This window comes from Patella vulgata, chromosome 8, assembly GCF_932274485.2.
Source record: "Patella vulgata chromosome 8, xgPatVulg1.2, whole genome shotgun sequence".
Lineage (NCBI taxonomy): Eukaryota > Metazoa > Mollusca > Gastropoda > Patellidae > Patella > Patella vulgata.
The window spans coordinates 50317883-50343878 of NC_065886.2; the positions used below are offsets into that span (position 1 = coordinate 50317883).

The following is a 25996-nucleotide window of genomic DNA, read 5'->3' on the forward strand; positions in this document are numbered from 1 at the left end:
TATCTTTCATATATATATATATACATATATATATATTTTTATTATACAAATCGATTAACAGAAATCGATCTATAAGTCAATGTTTGAAATAATGAAGATTAACAAAATATGACATCATAATTATGTATAATATATAGACGATGATAACATGAAATAATAATAATCTTCCAGCAATAAAGCAGTCTTTGTTATATTTTTAAAAAATTAAAACACCTTTAATTTAAGTCAGCTTTGATCGTGTCCATTTATATATAAGTGTATACAAAAACAATACTCTGTATCTAACAAAACAACGATTAAAAAATACTGAAATATAATTATAATATTTCTTTGATGTTTAGCTTTAAGTACAAAATAAAATATATCTTGTTCGGTTGCCTTTATCAGCAGAGTTATACAAAATAAACATTACATTTTATATGAAAGAGTTGCCTAGGAAAGGTTTATATGTTCGGGATCGTGAATAAGTCAATTTACTCCCTGTTTTTTTACATGTATATATAAATGTAGGGTTCTGTCGCTTGTGTAGAAGGAAAAAAATACCAGAATTTGTACTTGAAATAATTTGTTTTCAATAAAAATAATTTCAAATACATTGCATCATAAACTAAAATTAGCTTTTAATTTCGTTTCAGTTTTCATAATTTGGTTGCCCAAAACTGACTACAGAGAGATCTAAGAATCCTTATCGATGGATGTTCTGAAGTGGTCCATCGTCACCTTATATATGTATTGAATTAGGTGGACGAGTCTACCATTTCAGACTCTTGACAAATTGCCAATTTCTTTGGCTACAAAGAAATGCAACAGAATGCGTGCTCCTTAAACACACCCTTAGTTAGAGTTTACTGCAGTTTGAAGATTATCAGTCAAAAAGAAACGAAATTCGATTGGAATATGAGGCAGAGGACCATTCGTACAACCCTTTAAAATTCATTTACAAATCAGCGAGTGCAGCAGTCCCAACTATTATAAGTCCACATGTCTTCTCAAAATTATGACGTGATAAAATCGCGGTCAAGATTAACACTTTACTATTTTTCCTCCATTTTATTATTCGTGTGATATGTAATTCAATGTTAAAGTTTGATTGAAGATTGACCTCTTTATATTTCAATACCAGCTGTTTTTATCGAACTATCGTATGACCTGTATATATATTCATTGATTTTAAGTAAATGTATGACCTAAATCAATAATCTATTATATATTTTTTTTCAAATGATGACGTCTTCGTTCTAACCCGGTCACGTTGTTGTTTGTTAGTTGTATTTTACGTCCGCTTCCACCGAGGTGATATCGCAGACAATACCCGGTCACGTTTTAAGACGGTGTTTTATAGGTCGAAATCTGTGACAACCACCATAATTTTATCCCCAATATACAAAAATAAAGGAACTGTTTTCTCTGATTTATTACAGTTCAATTTCAATTCTTAATATTCCTTGAATCAAATAAGCAGGCCAAACCCGAAAAATTTTATAGATAAATAATACTATTTATTTTATTTTTTTTTTTTAAAAAAAGGTTATTTTTTAATTGCGTATCTTCTTTCCGTGCTGTGTCGTTTGTTGTTCAGTTCGGGGGGGGGGGGGCGAATTTAGCGCGTGCGCGTTACATCATTGAGTCAACTGGCGTGATTTCGATTCCCCGCTTGTACGTGACAAGCAGTGGGGTCGCTTGTTCAACCATGTGGGTTTTCTTCGGGGTCTACGGTTTCCTCTTACGGCTAAAGACCCATACGCGCAAGAGAATTATTGAAATAAAATTAAACTATATGTTAGTCCTGAAATGACCTGACTTGTGTCGAGTGGACGTTAAACCCCATCTCTATCCAGTTCTAGGAGACTTACATATAATCTTTAACTTGTACACGTACTGGTAACTAAATTTCACAAATATGCAAATGTTGTTAGACGAAAAAGATTATTTAAATTCAACACACATAAACTGTGGAAATTGGTTGATAATTTAACAAAATGCGTGGGGTTTTAATTTGATCTATGACGTTGACATGTTCGTCGGTGGGTTTCATAATGAGTTCCTGTTGAGAGAAAATAGGTAAAAAAAAGTGGGACGTGTCATTTAAAAATCGGAAATGGCAAAAAAGACATCCTAGACAAATTCTATTTCACATAAAATATGTATTAAATCTCCCCCCAAAACGACATATTGCTTAAATTTATATGTATGCCCCAATTAAACAACCCATCAAAACAATGGATAACAATGCAAATAATTTAAATAATTCATAAGCTACAACCTTATATTTCACACCGTTTTGCATTCCCCCCAGAATTTTTTTCCATATATTCATGGACAAATTTATAACTTTCACGGCACTAGAAAGACTTTGGGAATAATTGAATATTCTTTTAAACAAGTCTGACATCTTAAATTATCATGTTCATTTGGTGTAATTTATATTCCAATTCTTTCTTAGCTCGTTTAATAGAAAATGGCATCCGATGATTGTCTGTGTGAGGAGTTTCAATTTGATGTGCAATTACTTTTCTTTTTATTTAGATTATTTGTATGAGATAGACAAAATCAAAAATGAAAACAAGAATGGATTTTAAATATCATATTCGTGAATAGTATTTCAGTTTTGGTTTTTTTCTGGCCTACCATTACAAAAGCTCTAATGAAAATTTGAGCCGAGGCGAAAAAAAAATGGTTGCAAAGAGATTGAAAACAGTGCTTAAGAAGCATGTCGTCCATTGAGACTCCGTCTTAATGAATACATAATGTGTTCGTTTCTATTGATTGTGGAAGCAAGCGTCAGTAAGTTCCCATTTCACGACCAGATAATTTACAAGGAGAAACAAATTTTATTTAACATCGTAATTGTCTTCGACATGAACGACCTTAACGTGCAAAGTCAAGTCTCACCAGATAAAAGCGGCTGTGAATTGAACGACTGGAAAACAAAGAAAACAACCGAGAAGAAGGCAAGATGAAAAAAATTGTCGTCTGTTAGTCAACATTGGGAAGAAAACAACCCAGTGTCACTTGGCCCGACTTTCTTCGCAGTCCAATGTTTTATGCAAGCGTTTTAGATTGTTAAAATTTATATTGTGTACAATTTATCTAATAATTGGCAAAGTTCTTAAAATCGCGTACTTGTTGGCCTATAAGCAGAATATAATCGGTGCAGTTTATTTTCCATAAAAGGCTTCATTTCCTGTCAGATTATCATGTATGTCAGTGATACCAATATTCAAGTTATTTCCCACTCAATCTTGTATACCCTGGCGATATTAGCCTACTTGTTCTTTAGTAAATCCCACTCAATTTAGAATACCCTGGAAAAATAAACAAAATCCTTACAAAATTTTGATACATCTGCCTAGATGCAGCATACTACACAGACTGGGAGAATAAATTATAACCACAGTGAACAAAAGCTTATCCTGAATTAATTTACAATATTGTAAAAGGATAAAAATAGCAATAAGGATCAAAGAGATTAGTTTATAGATTATCACCCTAATAATTGAAAATTCAGTATAACAGTATACATGTACTATGAGCAAATACAAATTACCCTTGTCAAATTTTCATAAATTAACATACTTTCAGGCACTACAAAATACATATTAAAATTGTATTTAGTATGAAAGTTGACAGGTCTGTCTGGTGTGTTTTTTTTAAAACAATTGCTTGTTAAATGTCAACTATTTCTATTAATGTGTATATGGCTGTTTATTAAACGGTTTGTCAAATAAAAAGATGACATGCAAATCATGTCATTTTCTTGTGCCATTTATTGAAAATGATCAAAAACCATTTTATTAAATAATCTATAGGACTTGTACATGTAAGTTTATATTAGTTGTATTTTTAAATTTTGACTAAACTCAAATTTGTGTTACGTAAAAAATTATTATGCTGGTCTAAGCCATACTAAAACATACTTTTTTTTTTAAATTTCAAAAATTCAAAAATATAATAGCACTTCATATTTTGAATAAATTTATTTACGGTCTAGCCATACGTTTTTTTTTTTAATTTTAAAAATTCAAAAATATAATAGCACTTTATATTTTAGAATAAATTCATTTATAGACAAAATATTGTCATTAACAAATATAACAAAAAATACATTAAAATAAAAGTTATTTTGTGCTTCATTTGGTAGTCAATTTTCCTAGAATTTGAATATAATATCAATTGGAGTTATTTGTATATAATTACTGGCATATAAAAATTACAATCTCTGCAATGATTCATGTAAAAAAGGTTGGAGTAAATCAGAAATGAATACCACAGTCCTCACCAAATGGATTATAAATCAGTTTTTCTTGTGCTCTAAAATTACAAATCAGATAATTTTTTAACTATATTCTCAGGAATATTAAATAGGTTTTCTCAAATCCAGCACTCATTGAGCAAATACAGCTAAACAAATTATGGATATAAAATTTGGAAGAATTGAACATTACAATTTCTGATACACAAAATTGTGTTTTTTTAATCCATTTGGTTTCTTACCCTAGTAAGGGTTCAGGACTACATGTAGAATATCAGGGGTTATTTTACACCTCAAATTTGGGTACCTGTTGGTTAAGTTAGGTATTTAATCAAATCTGGGAGTGTGGTATGGCTTGATGAGTCATCAATTTAATCACAAAAGTAAACAAATATAATCATGTTTATTCTGGAAGTTGGAAAACTGTAAAGGTGAAATCTTTATATTTATTCATTATCTAATATTAAAATAGTTTTAAGCATGCTTCTCACTCCCCCCCCCCCCCCACGAAATCGTTTGACACAAATTAATTTGTTTAATATTGAAGGCCAAACAGGTATGAATGAATGAATGAAAGAAATGGGGTTTAATGCCCTACTTTGTCTGTGCCAAATGAGTAGTACTTGAAATTGTACATTTAGGTCAAGAATAACCCCTGAATGTAGATGTAAAGTAAATTGTCACCTTTCTAACATGTTGTTTGATGTATATGTAAGTTAATATAAACAGGCATAATTTAACCTATATTATCTCTACAACCCTACACAGTATTAATCAATAGGTCAACAAAAATATATACTAAAGACTTCTAATACAAACTATAGCAAGGTAGAAAAAAATACATCTTAAAATAAAAGCGGGAAAGTGATGTGCTGGCTTTCATTCAATGAATTTTAGCTGGGAGAAAGTTACATGTAGCCAGCCAAATGATACATAGCATGCCATTAGAAATTAGAATCCATGAAAGGCATCAACTAACTTTGAAAATTAACATTTTGAAGAAATGCAGCAATCGTATCAAGGGAATAGCTTTCAGAAAATTTGCAAGAGGTATCATCAAAATGATTGACATTTCTTCCTCCAGTTTTCCAATCGATTCTGGTGTATTTGATTCATTGTTTTATATTATTATTTACACTGACATGTTTTTTTTATTCTATTAACACTATATAAATGGTATTATATACACAATTTAAAATATTTATATACTAACTACATGTATACAAAATACATAAAGTTTTAATCTTTATTTGTTCCACCATGAGGACAGAACTGGAAAAGACTTGTGAGATCTATCAATATATTGTTTATTAATGTATATATCTAAGTATAATAAATGGTCCCTTATTGCTCCCTTTATCTAGGTTGCACTCTTATTCGGATTATTGTGATTTTAGTACACTTTGGTCATCTCACAAGAAAAATCGCAACAATCACTTTTCGTTACATCTTCAGTGTTATATTACTTCATTTTTCTTAGAAGGTCATTTTTCATTTTTTTCTTCTGAAGTGATTATATGACGAGGTAGATATTATGTTAAACTTTGTTTTAGGTATAACTACATGTATAGTCATAATCACTTCTCTTACAAATTTCTATTTTACCCTTCAGCCCTTTCTTTGAGTAACAGTTTGTTACGCTGCACTTGTACTTTTAATTAGTTTTTCAGGTTAAATTTTTTGGTGGGCATGAATAAATACTTTCCATACAGACCCTATTCATTACTCCATACAGTTTAAAGATTCACATTCACATGATGAATATTCTTTCCTCCGTCTAGCACCCAACAGCCCGGGGGTTCACACCAGACAACCTCTGTCCAGTACCAGCAACCTCTTTATAAGAATAACACCACTTGACAACATGGCCGACTTCCATAGCAACTAGTTGTCTATTAGCACAATCCTATCACATCATCACATATTTAATAGCACAGACATGTAATAAGTCATACATGTAGGTGGTTTTTTGTCACACAGGCTTTATAACAGATTGTTTTGAGGTATTAACCCTCTTTGTTTTGTAATTTGAAAGCCTAGAGCACTGTTTTGCCAGTAAAAAATAAGAACACAAATACATTCAGTTTCACTTCCCTAAGATTTCATCAAGTAAGTTGAAATCGGGCGTTCCTGAGTTTTGCACCATGCTGTCAAAAATGTCCGAGTTACTATTTTGAGCATTGTCTAAAAAATTCATGAAATCATCTTGCGTGGAGGATGGTGGATACCCACCTTGAGCAGTGTTTGCTGATGGCATTGGCGCCGAGTTAGCCATATTGTACGAACCAGATTGTGTTGGTCTGATTACACCATGCTGAGTCATTTGCATACTTTGTTGTTGCATCATCACCTGTGTTGTGCCATTTGGCATCATTGAGTTTTGATTCTGAATTGAGTTCATTTCTGGTCTTTGCATGTGCATGACACCAGGTGCCATGTTCTGGGCTGAGTTATTGTACTGACTATATTGCTGCATCATTGCAGCAGATTGTTGGGAAATTGCTGTTTGCCCAGTCATGGGTTGTCTTGGTCCAGTTGGTTGCATCATGGGACGAGGCCACTCATGATTTCGAGGTTGTGAGATATTGAGACCATCTGGTCCGACATTGACATTTGGGGGTCGTTGGTTTCTCAGAATTGCACTAGTGTATGTAGACGAGGCTTGCTGGGGTCTGGTTGGTGCCCCACCCCCTTGACTTGGTACACCAGATGGTGGGTAGGAAGGGGGTCTCTGCATGTGTTGGACCATATACCCAGACCTGGATGCTTGAGTGGTTTGAGCATTAGCTGAAACTGCTGCAGACATCGATTGCTGCATAGCAGATATTTGCATCATATTGGTGCCATTCTGAGGTTGTGGGGTAGGAATTTCACTTTTTACCACCCCATATCCACCAGTTTGGTCCACCATATTTTGCATTGTTTGAAGTGGATTCAGGGTTCCTCCATTTTGGTTAAAACTAGATGATTGCGTTCCTGGTTGCATCTTGTATTCTGGTGGTGGTCTATTCATATATTGGGATGGCATCTGACTCTGTTGAGCTTCCATCATCTGTCCCTGTCTTTGTCTCATTTGTTGCTGCCTCTCCTGATGCATCTGCTGTTGTCTCTGCTGTTGTTGTTGCTGTTGTTGCTGGCGCGTTTGTTCTTGTCTCATCTTATCTTGCATAAGTTGCATATTCATCTGTTCATTCATCATGGGTGGTTGCGTCTGATTCATGTGACCTTGCATTGTAAATGATTGCTGTTGACTCATGGAGATTTGTTGTGGTGCTTGTTGCATCTGCAGTTGCTGTGTTTGTGAAAGATGGAGTCTCTGTTGCCCATGAGATACTTGCATTTGTTGTGTTTGTGTGATCTGCATCTGTGGATTTGGAGATTGATTAAACTGAGTTCTAACTTGGTTTTGTAGTTGCTGTAAGGAAGACGGGGTCTGTGAACCTTGGTTTATGGGATCTGTGAAATGAGTGAGAGGTTTGGTACCACCATATGTTAAACTGGCCATATCTGGCTTCGTCTGCATGTGTGGAAATGATTGTCCTTGTTGATTATATGGGAATGAATTTTGTCCCTGTGGCATATTGCCAAAAGTCTGATGTTGAGAATAATTAGGATATTCTTGTCTCCTAGAATAGTTTTCACTCAAAGGATCAACAAAGGGATCCATTGTCGTTGATTTCATAACATATGGAGTATTCTGTTGATGTTGGGCAGCCATTTGTTTTAACGTGGAAGCCGCTGGTCCTGTAGAATCTGTTATTGGTGTGGATGGTGGGACATGCATATTGGTTATAGGATTATTAGCATTGTTCACATTTTGATTGCCATCAAACACAGGATTAAGAGGTCCCCGGGGTGGCATATTGTCTGGGAAAGATCCCTTACCTAATCCAGGAGATGTACTACTTAATGGACTATACATATTACCACTACCTGAATCATTGCAATCAGAATTACGCTGAACTTTTACACAAATCTCATGGAATTTATCGAGTTCCTTAATTATATCCGGTGGTAATTCACCTTCAACTTTGTCCAAGTTATTCAAAATATCTGTTAGTTCGTCAAGATTATGATCGTCAAATGCAATATCAGAATTACTACTTTTGTTCGATTCCGATGCCTGTTGATTAGAACGTGAAGGCGCTTGGCCTTGTTGTTGATTGTTGTTTTGTTGTTGTTGATACAAACGACACTGAGGTTCTTCAATCGGTTCCTGTTTACACTCGACACTAGTATGAATACTCGTTCCTGTAGTGGTTTGATTCCCCGATTGAGGTGAACCCTCTGAGTAATGTTTTAACGTGGAACTGACCGTTACGTTTGTTTGTATAGTTTGGGAATGTTCTTGTTGTTGATTAATCTTTTGTACGATTTGTACAGATAATCGCGGAATCTTATTTTCACTTCCTAATGATTGGCTAGTAGGAGCTTGTGGTGAGTCTTGTTCGTCAAAATTAAAAACGTTATCAGCAGATGTACTTCCTCCTCCTCCTCCACCAACACCACCTCCACCAGCAGATTGATCAGGTAAACCACTGTCTATCTTTCTCTTTAGTTTTTGCTAAAAAATATAAAATAAAAAACTTCATTAGAATGGTCATTAATAATACAATTTTGAGATAGATCTAGTAATCAAAGGCATGGGAATTCAATTTTGAGACAGATCTAGTGAAATGAAATGAAATGGGGTTTAACGTCCTACTACAAAGGCATATGTACACCTGTCCTTGAAAAAATGACTTAAGTTGTACCTGACAAAATGGCAGACACTAATAAACCAGTATAAATGTATCTGACAATTTTAACTTTGTGCCGGACATGTTCCGATATCATAAATATCATTTAAAACACTGAACTAAGAAAGATCTGTGGCAGACATTAGAGGAAGTATGCCTGCCAAACTTGACTGTACATAGATGCCTTATTTCCAGGCTTGATGTACACTATCTTGAATTTAAAATATTATTCAACTTAGGAATAATGTATTTTTCGGTATACATGTATTAGGCGTATGCTTACATAAAGCGCAGGTTGAGTTTGGCAGAGGTGTTTCAGGAAAAAATAAAAGTGCATGGTTTAGGCACACCCTTCTCCAGCGCCTTGTGAAACATGTACCATACTATACGCGACACAAATCTACCTGCGATCTCCAGTAACTGGACCAAACAGTTATAATAAGTACCGATTTCTGGTGAAAAAAAGTGCGCCTAATGTTAAGTCATAGACTTGTCATTTCTAAATGGAGTTAAAGTAAATAAAATAAAACCAAGTACGAACAATCCAAACCATTAGACAAAATTCGAAGTCCTAAAAAACGGTTTAGGCAAAATAGTGTAATAAGGCGAAATAGTGTAATCAGCATATGGACTGTTCACCGTGTACAAAATACACGACAAACAGTGGTAACAGGTGTCCGGATAGCAAAAAATATGTTGTTATTGTCTCTATTGAATTAGGTTGTTTAATAATTATATCATCAATATTGCAATATTCAGTATTATTAAACATACATTATACAAGAGGTAAATCTACATATTACAGGACTTTCATTAGGCCTGAAATGTTACCTAAATTATTAATTAAACATTTAAATAATTAACTTATCCATACCATAATCAACTCTCAATGCCATCGCTATCCCTTGATATTTAGTGGATTGGAATGCATTTTTTGAAAAATAATTAAACGTAAAAATGGATAATCGAAACTTATTTTTTATCGTACCGAATTTAGTAATGAGGATCGAGGCTAGCCTGAAATTCAAAAGCTAATATCTCGGTTCAGAGGGGGCTTTGAGTGAATTTTTCAGCATATTCTATTTACATTATCTATTTTTTATAGCAAGAACTATCTAATCTCTCATAATACTCCTTTAATAATATTATGCTTATACTCATTGCTATCTTAAACACTGATGTCACATTTTGTTTGCTTGTTAAACTTACGAGGGTCGATGAATTGATTTTCTGCATCTGCCTTCACAATATCAATAATAAGTAGTTTACCCGTTTTGCGGCTAAAGATGTGCAGAATCCATGTAGCTCGTCTGTACATAAAATCCATATTGTAAGAAAGCAAACAATATTGGTGAAGAAATGATTATTCAATGTTTAATTGGCCAGTTGGGTTAAATGAGAAAAAAATATATAATTGATAAAGTCGGCAATGTAATTTGATAAAGTTGACATTATTAACATTTGAATTTGTTAATTTTTTCGTGAATTGATCTTTTATATCACACCAATTTAATGTTTCACAATAATCTATCCCATTACAGTAGCGTTTTCTGATGGATTTTTAATTAAATTTAGCATTTTCTGTTGGATTTTTAATTAAATTTAGTCACTATTTGCTGTCACATGTATATTCTCTATTTTTGTTTTAGCAAGTTTTTCAAATTACGTAGGTAGGGTGCCAATTACATTACCACCATCGGTCCTCTAAAAACAAAAGCTATATGATCTAAGATGGTATATACAAGCATTATTACATACATGTTTTCATAGCTGAAAATGTGATCAATCTGGAATCCGTCCACTGCTTCATAGAATTTACCTTACTTTATAATGTACTTAATCATAATGTACTGGCTGAAGATTTAAAGAAGTTGAGTCTTTAAAATGTTTATATTTAATTTTTTGAACTTGTGAATGGATGTAGATGTTAAATTGTTAAAAATAAAACAATTATTTGACTACAGAGTAAATGATTGTATAAAAAAACTCCTGCACACGAAAAGATTCATTGACATTTGAACTTTGTACACCTACATGTAATAATCATAACCACATTAGACTTAAAATGACCTTCGCAACAATAAAACACATTTACATGTAACCCCAAAATGGGCAGTCCAATAGTTTGAAAACATTTGCAAAAGGTATAATATATCCATGAACTTTGAATGAATGACACAAACTATTTTAAATTTCACTTTCATTTTGATTAGCTTTCAACCCCTCTATAGGCGTTATAGGTTTCTCCTAGAAAATCTAGGCTCATCCAACGTAAAGCTCGAACAGACAATGGGGTTCAGTTAAAGAAGTCGTCCGAGCAGTCAACTAGGGTTGTTGCATATTTTTTCTAATGTCGGTAATAAAACATTTACAATACACTAAAATCAATGTGCTTTTTTGTCTCAAGACCTTAAACTCAGTGTATCAATCTAAAGTCAATGATAACTTTGGCCTGTAGAGCATCCACAAGATTTTTCGAAGTAATCAAGGGCCATACATGTAACTCTGGCAGTAATTATCAGAAATAGCTGAAAATCAATAAGCTTCTTCGTCTCATTATCTTAAACACTGTGTATAAATTTAAAGTCAATCCTCTAGAGCGTCCACAAACAATTGTGGATACAGGATGACCGACACTATACAACCACATTTTGTACTTAGTTCTTCATCCCTGAAGAAGTTAGTATTTTTACAAACGAAACGTTGGATAGAACGATAGTTTTTTGATATTGTATTCTATTAATTATTGTATACCAACTTATCTGAATATCAAATGCATCATTTTGACTCCGTCAAAATTGATCCCATCAAACCGTCTGTAATTGGTTTGTGTTACCTGTTTCTATTGATCAGAAGTTTCTCATGAAAATGTGGGCGTAAAAAACATTAATTAATTACAATACTAATTAGTTGTACATTACTTGACGAAAAAATAAATTTTAGTATGTATTTGTTAGAAAATGACTAATTGAGGATTAAGATAATATGACAGATACTTGTTACTTGTCATATTTTAATCCCAAGCTTGTCTAAATTACAATATTATTTTTGTCATTTTTTTTTACAAATATCAAATTCATATGATTTGGATTATGACTCTTTTGTACTCATTGCTTCTAATGTGTTGGTGAAAAATATTTAGGTTTTTATTATCAAATTTGGATTTAAAAGTTTAAATTATATTTTACATTGCCAACATCAGAAATAGATGTATATTAACAAGTACATGTATGATATACATATTATAATATGTATGTTTATTTAATTTTATTTCATTGTTCAGTTTACTAAAGTTGACCTGCTCTATCTGTCACAGACCGCTTATTTTATTTACAACACAAAATATTCATTTACTGATTCTTTATTTCCAGGCAATTTTTCCGAAAAAATTTCCAGGCAATTTTTTCGAATAAATTATCCTATTTTTATCATTCAAACATGAAAAATACACACAATTTCTGTTTTGTGTTACTATTGAACTTCGGGTTGCTTATATATATCAGAAATTTTCACTTTATTTTTGCAATAGGCATTTTTTGTTAGCTCTTGCATAATGCATGTTTAAAACAAATGCCAATTTTGAATACTGGTACAGAATTAAAATTTATGCATGTTTTGATTTTTTAATCAATATCAGTGTCTCATTTAGACTGAAGGAACAGAAATCAAATCTCTGGTGGAATTTTCTATAATGATTGACATACTCTTTTATTGCTTTGACCTGCTGATTGAAGCCAGTGAAAAGAGACAGGCAATAGAAGTATACAGAATCAACCAATGGCATAATTTCGACCAGCTGACGGCAAATCCCAGTCTTTAAAGCAGTAACGTAGGAACAGACGAAATGAAAATAACAACAGGATCATGTATTAATAATATACATGTACATAAAGACTGTTATCACCAAAAAATAGGTTGCCAGGCAACAAAACATACGTCCACAGCAGTTAATTCGACCAAAGTGTCCACAAAGGTTGTTGCATATTTTGTAGGTAAAAACTGATCAAAAGCAAGAATCCATGAAATAGTTAAAAAAGATTTAAAAATTGATTGGCTTGTGATTCTACCTGTGTATAAATAACAAATCAATCCGATAACTTTACAGTGTTCACAAGATTTCTGAAATTGATCAAGGGCCATTACTCCTACAGTAACTATCAGGAATCATTGAAAATCAATAAGCTTATTTGTCTCATCAACATACATGTAAACACTATAAATTTTGAGTCAAATGGATGACAACTTGAGCCTCTTGGGCTTCCATAAGATTTTTCAATTTGCTCTAGGACTATAACTCAGACAGTAATTATAAGAAATCGTTGAAAATCAAAAGGATTCTCTGTCTCATGAACGTAAGTCAATCGGATGATAACTTTAGCCTCCAGGCGGACCGACTTACAGGAAGTGACATGTGGTCATATAAAAATGGGAAGGTCGGGATTCAAATAAATTATTGTATCCTCTGGTCCAAAACAGCACAATTTGATTGGTCGACAAATGGCCAATGCTTTGCCATTCATATTATTTGCTGTGAAATAAAAATAATATCGTAATAGGGTACATATGAGAGAGAGAGAGAGAAATGGGGTTTAATGTCCACTCAACACAAAATAGGTCATTTTGGGACTAACATATGGTTCAATTTTATTTCAATAATTCGCTTGCACCTAGGGGTCTTTAGCAGTGGGAGGAAACTGGAGAACCCGGAGAAAACCCAAGAGGTTGGACAGGCGACCCCACTCCGGAGGACCCGGAGAAAACCCAAGAGGTTGGACAGGCCACCCTACTCCTTGTCATGTACAACCAGGGAATCAAAACCACGCCACCGGGTACATATGGGAAGAAAACAACCATTCCTTTCACACTACATGTATATTAACTTAAATGATAGTAAAGTGATCTAATCAATATACTAGGATTTCATTTGCTATTTTTACTCCAACAATTGGGTGGCCATAAATTTCAAATGTAGTTCCATACCGGAAAAGTGGGGCCCTACATGTAAGTGACATCTGTATGATGCGACTGCTTCTATGAGCAATGTGTAGACTATTATAAAAGTTCTACTATAGTCGTACATGTTGTTTAATAATAAGTTGGATTGAATAAACCTAGTAGTCATTAATAGTAATTAATCATAATTTATAGGAATGTAATATACGATGCACTTATTAGCATTAGAAACTACATATAGACAGGGCTAATTTCACCCTAGCTATCAATATTAACATGGTTTTCAAGTCATACCTCTCACTCTCCTCATCTGAAATCAACGAGGTAGAGATTGGGGGCCAGTACCTAATTCTATTAAATTGCTCTCTGACTCTCCATCTGATAAACTTCACTCAACCTGGTACTTCATGTACCTGTTTGCATGTTCTTTTACCAACTTTGGCATAAAAATCATGATGTCATCGCCACCATCTTGGGATTGTGACGTCATACAATCATGTATCATAATGTCAAGTCTGTCAATCAAGGAACAAGCTTGTCAAGATTCATGTTGATAATACTTGAATTGGCATAGCCTTAAGCTATTTTCCAAGATGGTCGGCCCCCAGAAAAACAACAAAATGATTTACATCTACATCGTACACCATTCTGCACACTTCAAGAATAGATCTCTGCCCTAAATGGCCGCCATATTAAGAAATTAGCATACTTTTTTGTAATGTACGTTCCACTCCGTTCATATCTGCCATACACACAAAGACTAAGCAAACCGTTTTAATGATATTAAATTGAAGCGGAATAAATTTTTCTTCAAATTATCAAAATTTTCGACTAAAATCGTTGATTTAGGACTTAAAATGTCGGTAAACTAGCTTAGTGTCTTGTTCTCAAGCGGAGCTAGCTCTAGACAGACCGTGTAAGTTTAGTATGGAGTTGCGCTTGTGGAATAGTTTCTGGTCCAAAAATTCCTTAAAGCTTCCTGCAACCAACGAGTAATAAAAGACCACAGAAAATACTTAGTTCTTCTAGAACAAATTTAAAAGAGAATGTTTCAGCTCCTCTACAGACCTTTATATTCATTTCCAGGGATAAATATTGAAACATATTATGAATTATTTATCCATTTACAAATTAGTTTAATCAAATGGAATAGTCCATCTTGAAGTTTGATCTGACATGATTAGAACTATAGATCAACTTCATGTACAATGCAAAAATAGTTGTTTAAACATTAAGCCAACTCTGACATTACATATTGTTAATGTTATGAATAATCCCATTGTTATTTGTTGATAGCTAGTGGGGAGCAATAATCACAGAGATCATGCTTTTCAATTCACTCATCTGCCCACTGTTCAATAAATCTGGTAATCTGTTTCATTCTCGAACACCGACCACAAAGAATTCAGTCAATGCTACAGACAATAGCACATAATGGCAAATAGTTAAGAGTAATTGGCGTTTCTCGTCGCAAAGTATTGCTTTTACTCATTATATTGCACGATTAATCACTGAAAGCCATAAAAACAAATTTCGTTCACCAAGGGAAAGGCAAATAAATGACAAACTGTTTACATGGTAAAATTGCATATTTCATTTCTTGACGTCTTTTCAATTTGGAGAAAAATTAATGAAAGAAATGATAACCTTTATTCGGATATAAAATAAGTTAAAATTATTAATTTCTTATTACACCGTGAGTAACTGCCTTGCAATCTTCCCTTCACTCAATTAACAATAAATAAATCTATCAATATACAATAACCATACATGTATATTCTAGTATACAAAGAGCTAAGGCCTGACATAACATTCATATCACTTTACTTTAATAGTTACATTTTGTTGAAAGCACACAGACTCTGATTAGATTTACAATACAAAAGTCATCTTTGTTTTAAACCAGGATTTGAGATCGATTCAAGCGATGTGTCAGTAAAATTCAGTGTTTTGTTTGTTTATTTGTGCACGAGAAGAGTTAAAGATTGGAGGTTCATGACAGACATTATGATGTGTTTTGGCTGTAGTCTAAATATCTCGACATCAGTGGTGTTCATGTTGGAATAACACTTGTATTGTTTATTGTGGATTTATATGATATTACCACTTGTCAATATCATATATTTATACCTTTACAACAAAGATATGCTTTCTTAAACTCTCTTCTAGAAATAACATTCATGTGACAGCCAGTCTTTCTTCATATCCACTATACATACTAGTGTTGCATTTAAAAATACACATTTATACAATGTTAAAGTTTTCATTTCATTCTCTTAGAAAACTATCCAAACTTTTCTCTCTTTTTTCGACCTACATGTACACGTAGGGAGAGAGCGAGAGAGAGAAACAGGATTTAATGTCCACTTGGCACAAACTAGGTCATTTCGGGACTAACATATGATTTAATTTCATTGCAATCATTCGATTGCGCGTAGGGGTCTTTAGCAGTGGGAGGAAACTGGAGGACCTGGAAAAAACCCACGAGGTTGGAAAGGTGACCCTACTCCTTGTCGCATACAACCGGAGAATCGAAACTACTCCTTGTCGCATACAACCGGGGAATCGAAACTACACCAGCTGACTCAATGACAGACCTTATGATACAACACGCACACGCTAACCATTCGACTATCCAACCCCGCTACATGTACTCATAATAGGAGTCTATCTGGATCATTTAAGCATCTATGATTGAAATTTATTACTTGAATTTTGGTTTGCAAAATCTGAACTCGGAATAATGATGAAAAGTGCACACTCAAATAATTTTTCAACCTGATTTTTTAGTACCAATCTTTGTTATTCAATGTCAATCAAAACAACATTTCGTCAGTTTTTGTCTCCTGTGAAATACTAATGATATTACTGCAATGAAACCAATTAATGTTAAAAATTAATCAAAGAAAAACATATTGACTTGGAAGATTCAGGATCTCTAGTAAAATACATCCAAAAACAAAAGTACAAAAATTACTCATTTCAACTGAATCGAATATTTGAATAGAATTCAAACAAAAACATAGTATATTAAAATCCACATTCGATGTAACAACTGGTTTAGTTCACCACTGATTTAGTTCACATTCGATGAAAGCACTGGTTTAGTTCTTTGTAATGTGGTAAGCCTACATAACATATTAAAGGGGAATTATGGGAGATTAGATAAAGAGTTGACTGTTCTCGCTATAATAGTTAAAAAATAGATAACTTAAATAGAATTTGCTGAAATTTTCAGTCAAATTGCTCCTCTCTGAACCGAGATATTAACTTTTGAATTTTAGGTTAGCCTCGAACATCATTACTAAAGTCGGTACGATAAAAAAGTCTCGATTATCCATTTTTACATTTAATCATCCTTCAAAAAATGTATTCAAATCCGCTAAATATCGCAGACTAGCGATGACATCGAGAGTTAATTATGGACTGAATAAGTCTAATTAATAATTTTGATAAGATTTCAGGTCTAAAGAAAGACCTGCAATAGGCAGATTTAGCTCTTGTATAAATGAATGTTTAAGTTAGTATCAAAAACTCAGTAAATTGTATCCAATAGTATGTAATTATTTTTCCTTAAAGATTACCATCAGTTTGCCAGTGCTAAACATTTTTTTCCATTATCTTTCAATGACTCCACTGCCTATAATATTAACTGCATACTGTGTAGTGTATAGTGAATACGCTTATTCCATTAGTGTCATGCAAAAGACCACTAATGCATACATCATTTTTACCACTAGAGTCTTGTATGGTTTCTTTATTCTTATATCTCAAATATTCCTAAAAAATATTTCCATTTGCAGGAATCGTGTGTAGGAAGAATTGTGTAATGTTAAAAAGACATAATTAAAACATTTTAATATATCTAGAGGTTTGAAAGTTTATATTATTTATTAGGTTTTCAGAAAGCCATATATCATGGACTGTGTGTAGGCTTCTTCTTATTGAAAAAAAAAATAGACTTCTGCTTTTAAGCTGGCACATGGCTTGAATTACAGTTTTGTGACTTGTATTTTAAACTACATAAAGATAAAATTCCAAAAATTCTTCAGCCTCCGTCTTTTTATTTCTCTTTGTCATTTAATTTACTCCCATACATTAGTAAGAGTACCGATTGGTATTGTACATTCTTATATTTTAATATCAAGACTACAAATCATATTTGTGACCTGTATTTACATGTACTTTTCACCACTGCACAGTTTCTAGTGGAAAAATCTTTAAGTTTACAAAAAACATTTGACATTGTAATGATGAATACAGTTTTATTATATGCTTTATAATTTATTCTAGTAGTAGTATCTGGGGGTTTTATTCACAAAACGTGAGTAAAAATAAAATTGCTCGGAGCCATTTTAATTAGATTTTCACATGTGTACATTGTAATAGATTATGCTGCACCCTAGCAAAAATAATAAGATCAGCTATAAAAGTAGACATGTGTTATTTTATATATGAAACTATTAATGTGTATTTGTCAGGTACATGACCTACAAGTATACATCTATTTTTAAAAGTATTTCAGTCAATGACCTCTTTCTCTGTAAGTATATTAATTAACATGGAATCTCTTTAAATGAAGATAATTAATGAAGAAAATTACAAGTTTGTGAATATTTTAAATATCTCTACAGTGTACGCAGGTTTACATTTAAAGAGATAAATACTTTGGCAATTGTCACCAATTCCTGAGATAATTTCTCTTTATTTCGCTTGATTTACAATTCGAATTGGAATGTGGGAAAATTTTTGAGACAAATCTGGCTATCCATTGCAGACATAGATGTTTTGTATTTCAATTTATGAGTTCTACACATTTATATAAATCTTAAAGGAATTTAAACAGAAAGTTAATGTCTTAGAAAACTTTGTGTTTTGATTTTCTATAATGTCAGTCTATTATTTTGATTACAGAAATATTTTAATATTTTTTGGTAGAAAATGATGCCGTCTCTTTAAGGTATAAAGTTTATCAAGCAAATATGAGAAAGAGTCCGTCTTTTCCAAATTAATTGAAAAGTAAGATGCAATTTTACTCAAACAAATACCAAAGTTAAAACAATAAGATGTAATTTGAGGACACATACATATAGTACCTCCACAGCCAATGGCTATCCTGAAATTTCCCTGACATTCCTAGTGTTAAATGGAAATCTTTCAAGATGATAAGATCCTGTAAAATCAGCTAATAGAAAGAGAACCCATTTAATATTTAAACATAATCCAACCCCTTTAATATTAAACCATCTAACTAGATGTACATCTGTTGGGTGTCCTGAGACAGTTTGCTGGGAGGGAGAAATGGGAAAACACCCATCAAATTCAAACAGACTGCAATGTCTTAGTTGTAGTCGTATATATTCACATTTCATATAAATGTTAGACATCATCTGCAGGTTAACTTCATTCAACCACACAATCCTCATATAGGACATTAATAAATTTACATACTTTCTCAAAGTTTGTCAAGCAGAAATATAATTGTTGGAGGTGGCTTTGATTGAATCTTCAACAGTTTGACTTGACATTCGCTTGACTTGACATAAATTTTGTTGTTTATTGCTCACAATGTCTGTGTTGTCCACAGGTTTGTCTTATCTGTTTTATTTGGGTGTCATGAGGTCCTCTTGCACTTACATCTACAAGTAGGTCTTTCTGGGAGAAATACATGTTAGAGAGAGAGAGAGAAATGGGGTTTAACATCCACTGGACACAAACTAGATCCTTTCGGGACTAACGGTAACATATCGTTCAATTTTATTTCAATAATTCTATTGCGCGTACGGGTCTTTAGCAGTGGGATTAAAACCGAAGGACCCGCGAATTGGACAGGCAACCCTAATCTTGTCACGTACAACCGGGGAATCGAAACCACGCCAATTGACAGTTGACTCAAGGACACTACAGACCTTATGATACAGCACGCACGCGTTAACCATTCGGCCATCCGAGTACATGTTAGATGTTTGCAACTGACAGAAAACATGCATCTCCCATATTTAGATATTGTGACTTGAATTATAAATATCCTACAGTGAATCTTAATGAATTAATAACGTCCATTAATGAGATTAAACTGAATTTAATTATGTATACACAACTATGAAGACAATGCAAACCACATTTCAAAATATAGAGAGAGAGAGAAATGGGGTTTAACGTCCACTCAACACAAACTAGGTCATTTCGGGACTAACATATGGTTTAATTTTTTATTTCAATAATTCGCTTGCGCGTAGGGTCTTTAGCAGTGGGAGGAAACCGGAAGACCCGGAGAAAACCCACGAGGTTGGACAGGCGACCCTACTCCTTGTCACGTACAACCGGGGATTCGAAACATTTCAAAATATAAAATGTACTTGTTTTGGACTCTGCAGTATCGGTATGTAAACTTACACAGAACCAATTGATCCAAATCCAATTCTAATTCAAATCAATTGGAAATTTTTAATAATAACAAATACACTTATGGAATGTAATCAATAATTCTATACATGTAGATCAATTTCAATTAAGAGTTACTCGGTAGCTCTACTAACATTGTTTAAAATATCAACAATGACTAGACAAAATTACTATAGTACTAAACTACTTTTCTATTTAATTAATTAAACAAATACACAACCGAATCAAGGGAACCGATTCAGTCTCCCAGGTACATGTATATTCTAGTCATTCAATTTGTTATTCTTGTATCTACTGGCACTGATATTATAAAAAAAATTCCTGAGACAGAAAAGAAGTATACATTTCCTAAAAGTTTAAATAATGCTCTTAAGAATAGTGTATGACAGTGTTTAATGGTAATGGTGTTTGATAGAACCAGATATAAGAATGGTGTAGGCCAGTTATAAAGTATAGTTTACATACATACAGTAATACAGTTATAGTGTTGAGCATTGTGTATGACAGTCATAGTTTTCAGAATGGTGTATAGATTTACAGGTTTTAAGAATGGTATACAGCTGAGGTATCAAGAATGGTGTATGACAGTTACAGGTTTAAGAATGGTATACAGTTGAGGTATCATGAATGGTGTATGACAGTTACAGGTTTAAGAATGGAATACAGTCGGGGTATCATGAATTGAATGGTGTATGACAGTTACAGGTTTAACAATGGTATACAGTCGGGGTATCAAGAATGGTGGATGACAGTTATAGGTTTAAGAAGAAAGAATAAAGTTATATCAACTATAGTTGAAAAGCATGCACACTAGATCCTGCATGTGTTTGTTATTTTAGCTGATGTAATGTTCATTATCACTGATATCTGAATAAAATTACTAACATTAGACAAGTTTCTATGGGATGGATCTACAAGTATTTTGCAAACTCTTCATTTGTTATCAAATTTAGTTCCAACATTTTCTGTTTTAGTAAATGACTTGTCACTACACTTTCTGCTGTAGTAGTGGCTAATCAAATATGCATGATGCGAGTGAACCCATGCCTACAGTGTTGTTTAGGTTATTGACAAGTTCACCTAGCTGCATGTATCCAGACAACATTTAGTCATTAATAATTCATTGTTTTAAATATTCAAGAAGAAAAACACTAACAGTAGATAAACAGATTAGATTGTTAACTTGAAGTATACTGTAAGGCCATTGTGGAAGGTAACAAGCTGGAATATACACATAATAACGTTATAAAGTTCAACCGTCTACCTATAATATATTTGTCTGTAAACCGGGATATAAATCATATCGCTGTCTGTCACAATTCACATTTATAGCCCATACTATGACACTGGCACTAGTAACTTATTATCACAAATTAGTCTTCTTGAATATTTACACAGAAATGCAAGATGCAAATTGTTATTTTGTTTCGAAATATGTAATTCGCTGTATTCTGAAGTGCAAAACCAATATTTTGCACAGTTTCCTGTAAAAGACACCCGATTGTCCAGTCTCAATTTAATGTAATTTGTTTAGACTTGATAATTGGCGGTCTTTGGTTTGGTTGGAAAGACGCCATGACATAGAATTTGTTAGTAGATTTCTTGGATCCCAGATCATCATACAAAATGGTGAGAAACAATGCAAACAAGGGGACACATCATAGATTGTATTACATGTAAGATCAACAACACAGACTGTGTCCCTAAAAACATTCAGTTTTATGCAAGTCAAGTCTGTGACGCTCGACCCAGCGTTTTGGTTGTGCTAGATGTTGTCATCATGTATACATTCATGTAGTATTTTAAGGCTTATTAATATTAATTATTTGTGTCCTACAGATACACCCTACCTGTCATTATTGTTGTGTTATCGTATTTTTCTGTCAATCATAATAAACATGCAGCATTAAAGTATTGAAAACTTATATTGAACGAGTGCGTGTTATTCACACAACAACAAAATATAAATTATTAATTAATGTCTTTGTTGCCTAAAGCATTTCGATTACCTATATCGTTTTGTACAAGACGTAGGTCTCAAGTTGGTTGGTATTTGAACTGGTTCTCGTAAACACGACGAGTTGCCTCGCAAGATGGCTGAAGACTGAAGAATTAAGGAAAAATGTTAAAAAATTAATATTTCTGTATTCTGTTCTTGAAGACACCGCCCAAAAATAAAAACGAGAAGTTGTACCAGTTGACCGTTCACAAATGTACCGTATTTCTATTCGGAATGTCCATGCTATTCATATTTTAACGTGAAATTCAAAAGAAAATGAACTAACGTCGGGCACGTCGAGTCGCTTGTGGGGGGTGCCATCTTGGAAATCAAATCGTCAATCTGGCAGGCGAGCAAGTTGGAAGATTTGCATAATCGTTGTGGTAAATATGACAATTAGATGAAACCGATTAGGCTAATTTTTGCCATAAATTTGTTTGAAAAGGATTTACAAACCTATTAGCCATAATCGTCTTTTTTGTAAAAACGCCTAAATGATGTTAAAGCAAGTAACTGGCCATTTAGCTCCATCTATTATACTACACATTCATGTGACATTGTATATATTTAACCTATATTTCCAGTAATATCATCTTCATATAGCCTTGTCTAACTATTCACTATATCATAACCATTATTCCCACATCAAGTATTACCTAACAGTTATATATCTAATGTATATATCACCAACAATTATTCTAGTGTGTATTACATGTGTATTTCATATCATCAGTAGATAATACACCTTTATAGTACACACTTAGTTATATCATAATTAAAGAGCCATTCTTCAAGAGTTAAATCTTCCTATTGCAGGTCTTTCTTTGATCATTTTAATGTTATACAAATTATTAATTAGACATTTATTAACATGACAATAGTACAGACAATAATCAACTGCCGATGCCATTGGATGGCTCTGATTTCATGTAGATTAGGTGGTTACGATAATAAATAATCAATGCACACATCTTGTCAAAATTAAAAACACTACTAACTTGGCTCAGAATAAAGTAATTTGAATGAGAGAGAGAGAAATGGAGTTTAACGTCCACTCGACACAAACTAGGTCATTTCGGGATTAACATATGGTTTAATTTTATTTACATAATTCGCTTGCGCGTAGGGGTCTTTAGCAGTGGGAGGAAACCGGAGGACCCGGAGAAAACCCACGAGGTTGGACAGGCGACCCTACTCCTTGCCACGTACAACCGGGGATTCGAAACCACGCCAGTCGACTCAATGACAGGCTTTATGATATAACGCGCGCACGCTAACCATTCAGCCATCCAACCCCCCGTAATTTGAATGAAATTTTCAGTATATTCATTTTGCATTATCTATTTTTGTACTATTATAGCAAGAACGGCCAGTTCTTTATCTAAATCTTACATAATGTATGTTTAACCATCAAAACGGTAACACCTTTTAATTCACAACCTTATACCATACTACTTTGTCTTATAAAGAAATGGAGCTCAAAAGTGGAGATTTCGGATGTGATTATAAATAGAAGATTAAAAAATATTTGAAAAAATTAATTAATGGTAATTCTAAGATGATGATGATGAATTGATCCAGTATACATGTACATGTAGGATACAATCGGCAATGAAACATCATAACTTTGAAACTGACCATTATAAACAAAATGTTTTTGAATAAAATAATATACCAAAGATTAAAATAAGAGTTTTGTCTAGCCATTAACCTAATAGTCTCTAAGCTTATTAATGATGTAGCAAGTTGTTTGTTCTAAGAATGCAGAGAGTCTTGATGATTGAAGACGTGGTACAGAATTGGTCTGCAACTTGGACCATTAGCAAACAAACATTATTGATCAGAGTCATCATGACAGCTTCAATTTATGTTGGATATACACCTACATAGTACAAAAACAAGTCATACTACACTCATATGTGTAGATGTACCATATTACTACAATTGGGGAGTGGGGTGGAGTAGGGAGGTTAAACATAAACCACATTCCACATCAGACAACTGGTCAAAATACCATCAGAAAATATTGATAATTTACAAACTAAAGATTTCATAATAATAATGCAAGTGCTGGAGAAATGCACCACAAATAGAAAACCAACCTGTGCACAAGACAAAATCACACGCACAATAACAACAATTTAACTTAATAATAATAAACAGCACTGTAAAATCAAGAGATTCTTAAAAACATTCTTATTCGATTTGATTAAAGGTGAATTTACAGACCGGTAACATTTTTCTTTTTTGTTGACAACAGTAACAGACATTATTATTATGGTTTTTATTACAGTTAATGATTGGGATTTTGTGCCCCTAACACTATAAATAGTATTATTAATAATATCATGGGTTTTGTGTATGTTCTAAGACTGCGAATGTTGGCTATTACAAAAATCAAGTGCTCTTTCTTAAAGTGAAGAAGAATGATGAAGTCGAAGTTAGCAAAACTCAGTTAATAAAATATCCAAACAAACTTGAGTGCGTTGGCACACATCTTTATTTATAGCTATATTTTAATTTATATATAAGTTAGGTAGGAAACACGTAAATATTAGGGAAAGTATATTAATTGATTCAACCTTATTGCTTTCATTATTAAACTTGTAGCAGGGTGTTAACCGTTGCCAGACGACTAAAAGTTCACACTTAAAACTCCGCTTAACCCGTTAATACCAATCAAACGTGAACTCGACTATTAGGCCTAAATAGAGGGAACAAGCCGCTCAAAATCAAATGCAGTCGGGACTATCCCACTAGTCTGACAAGTGAAGTAGGCCCATGTGAACATAACACAGAATGAATCAGTCAGTCTATAATAAACACAAGCCCATGGCTTTATAATACTATACTTAGAGCAGGGGAAAAGATGTCTTACCGTAACAATTAGGTTTCGGTGTTCGCTTTGAGAGCAAGCGTCTTTGTTCGCTTTAGAAGATTTAGCTGTCTTTTTAGCTCTACTTTCTCGCCACCTTTGGTGTAGTGCTGGTAATAAATTGTCCTGACGATAGTGTTCTCCTAGTCCGTTATAATTATTGTTGTCGTAGCCTCCAGCTCGGCCGAAATGATGTCGACGGTAGTTTTCGATTCTTTTTCTCAGCCGATCAACAACGTCCCGCCTTTTGGGGCAAAAAAAATCCCCCATGCTACCACCATGCACAACGATGCCCTAATCTCCCCCGATGTGAAGATTCTTATCACATCTACTAAGGAGTTTGCTTCCAAACAGGGGACATAAGTCCCTTTACGGACAATGACATCTTTAAAAATAGACTGCCTTCGAAACAACACTTCCGCTCTTGTGTGTGAGGCTGTAAGGTCCCAATAACCTACTTTTTAAAGTCCACAATGTTATATAATCCCATAAACTTTAGCAGCTACTTAGCATCCGATATCGAAGAACTATCTTATCAATTTATATGTCGCTGTCTTTCCATGTACGAAGAATACAATGCAACACAGTCAGAGGACTAAAATTTCACGGCACGCTTACTGATGCGGACGAGTCCATGTCACTACGGGGGGTATGGCTAACAGTATTGATGTCTCGTTGTGTGTTGAGATCCGATTTCTCGCACTGGGAACTCTTCTGCTAACGTTAAACTTATGCACCGACTCGGGATTTGCGTGAAAGGGATCAAGTAAACG

General features: G+C 33.5%; 1 protein-coding gene across 1 annotated transcript; it reads right to left on the reverse strand.

Annotated features, from left to right (window-relative positions):
* On the reverse strand, positions 1-25996 carry LOC126829654 (alpha-protein kinase 1). Its single transcript, XM_050559660.2, has 2 exons — positions 25227-25996; positions 1-8816 (listed from the first exon to the last, which is right to left on the reverse strand). The coding sequence occupies exons 1-2, from the start codon at positions 25491-25493 to the stop codon at positions 6339-6341; spliced, it is 2745 nt and encodes a 914-aa protein (XP_050415617.1). The 5' UTR covers positions 25494-25996; the 3' UTR covers positions 1-6338.

Bases quoted from the DNA above. Each gene is read 5' to 3' on its own strand.
- LOC126829654 (XM_050559660.2), bottom strand. From the start codon at position 25,493: ATGGGGGATTTTTTTTGCCCCAAAAGGCGGGACGTTGTTGATCGGCTG. The intron at 8,817-25,226 runs GTAAGACATCTT...TATATTTTTTAG, and splicing joins ACCGAAACCTAATTGTTACG to CAAAAACTAAAGAGAAAGAT.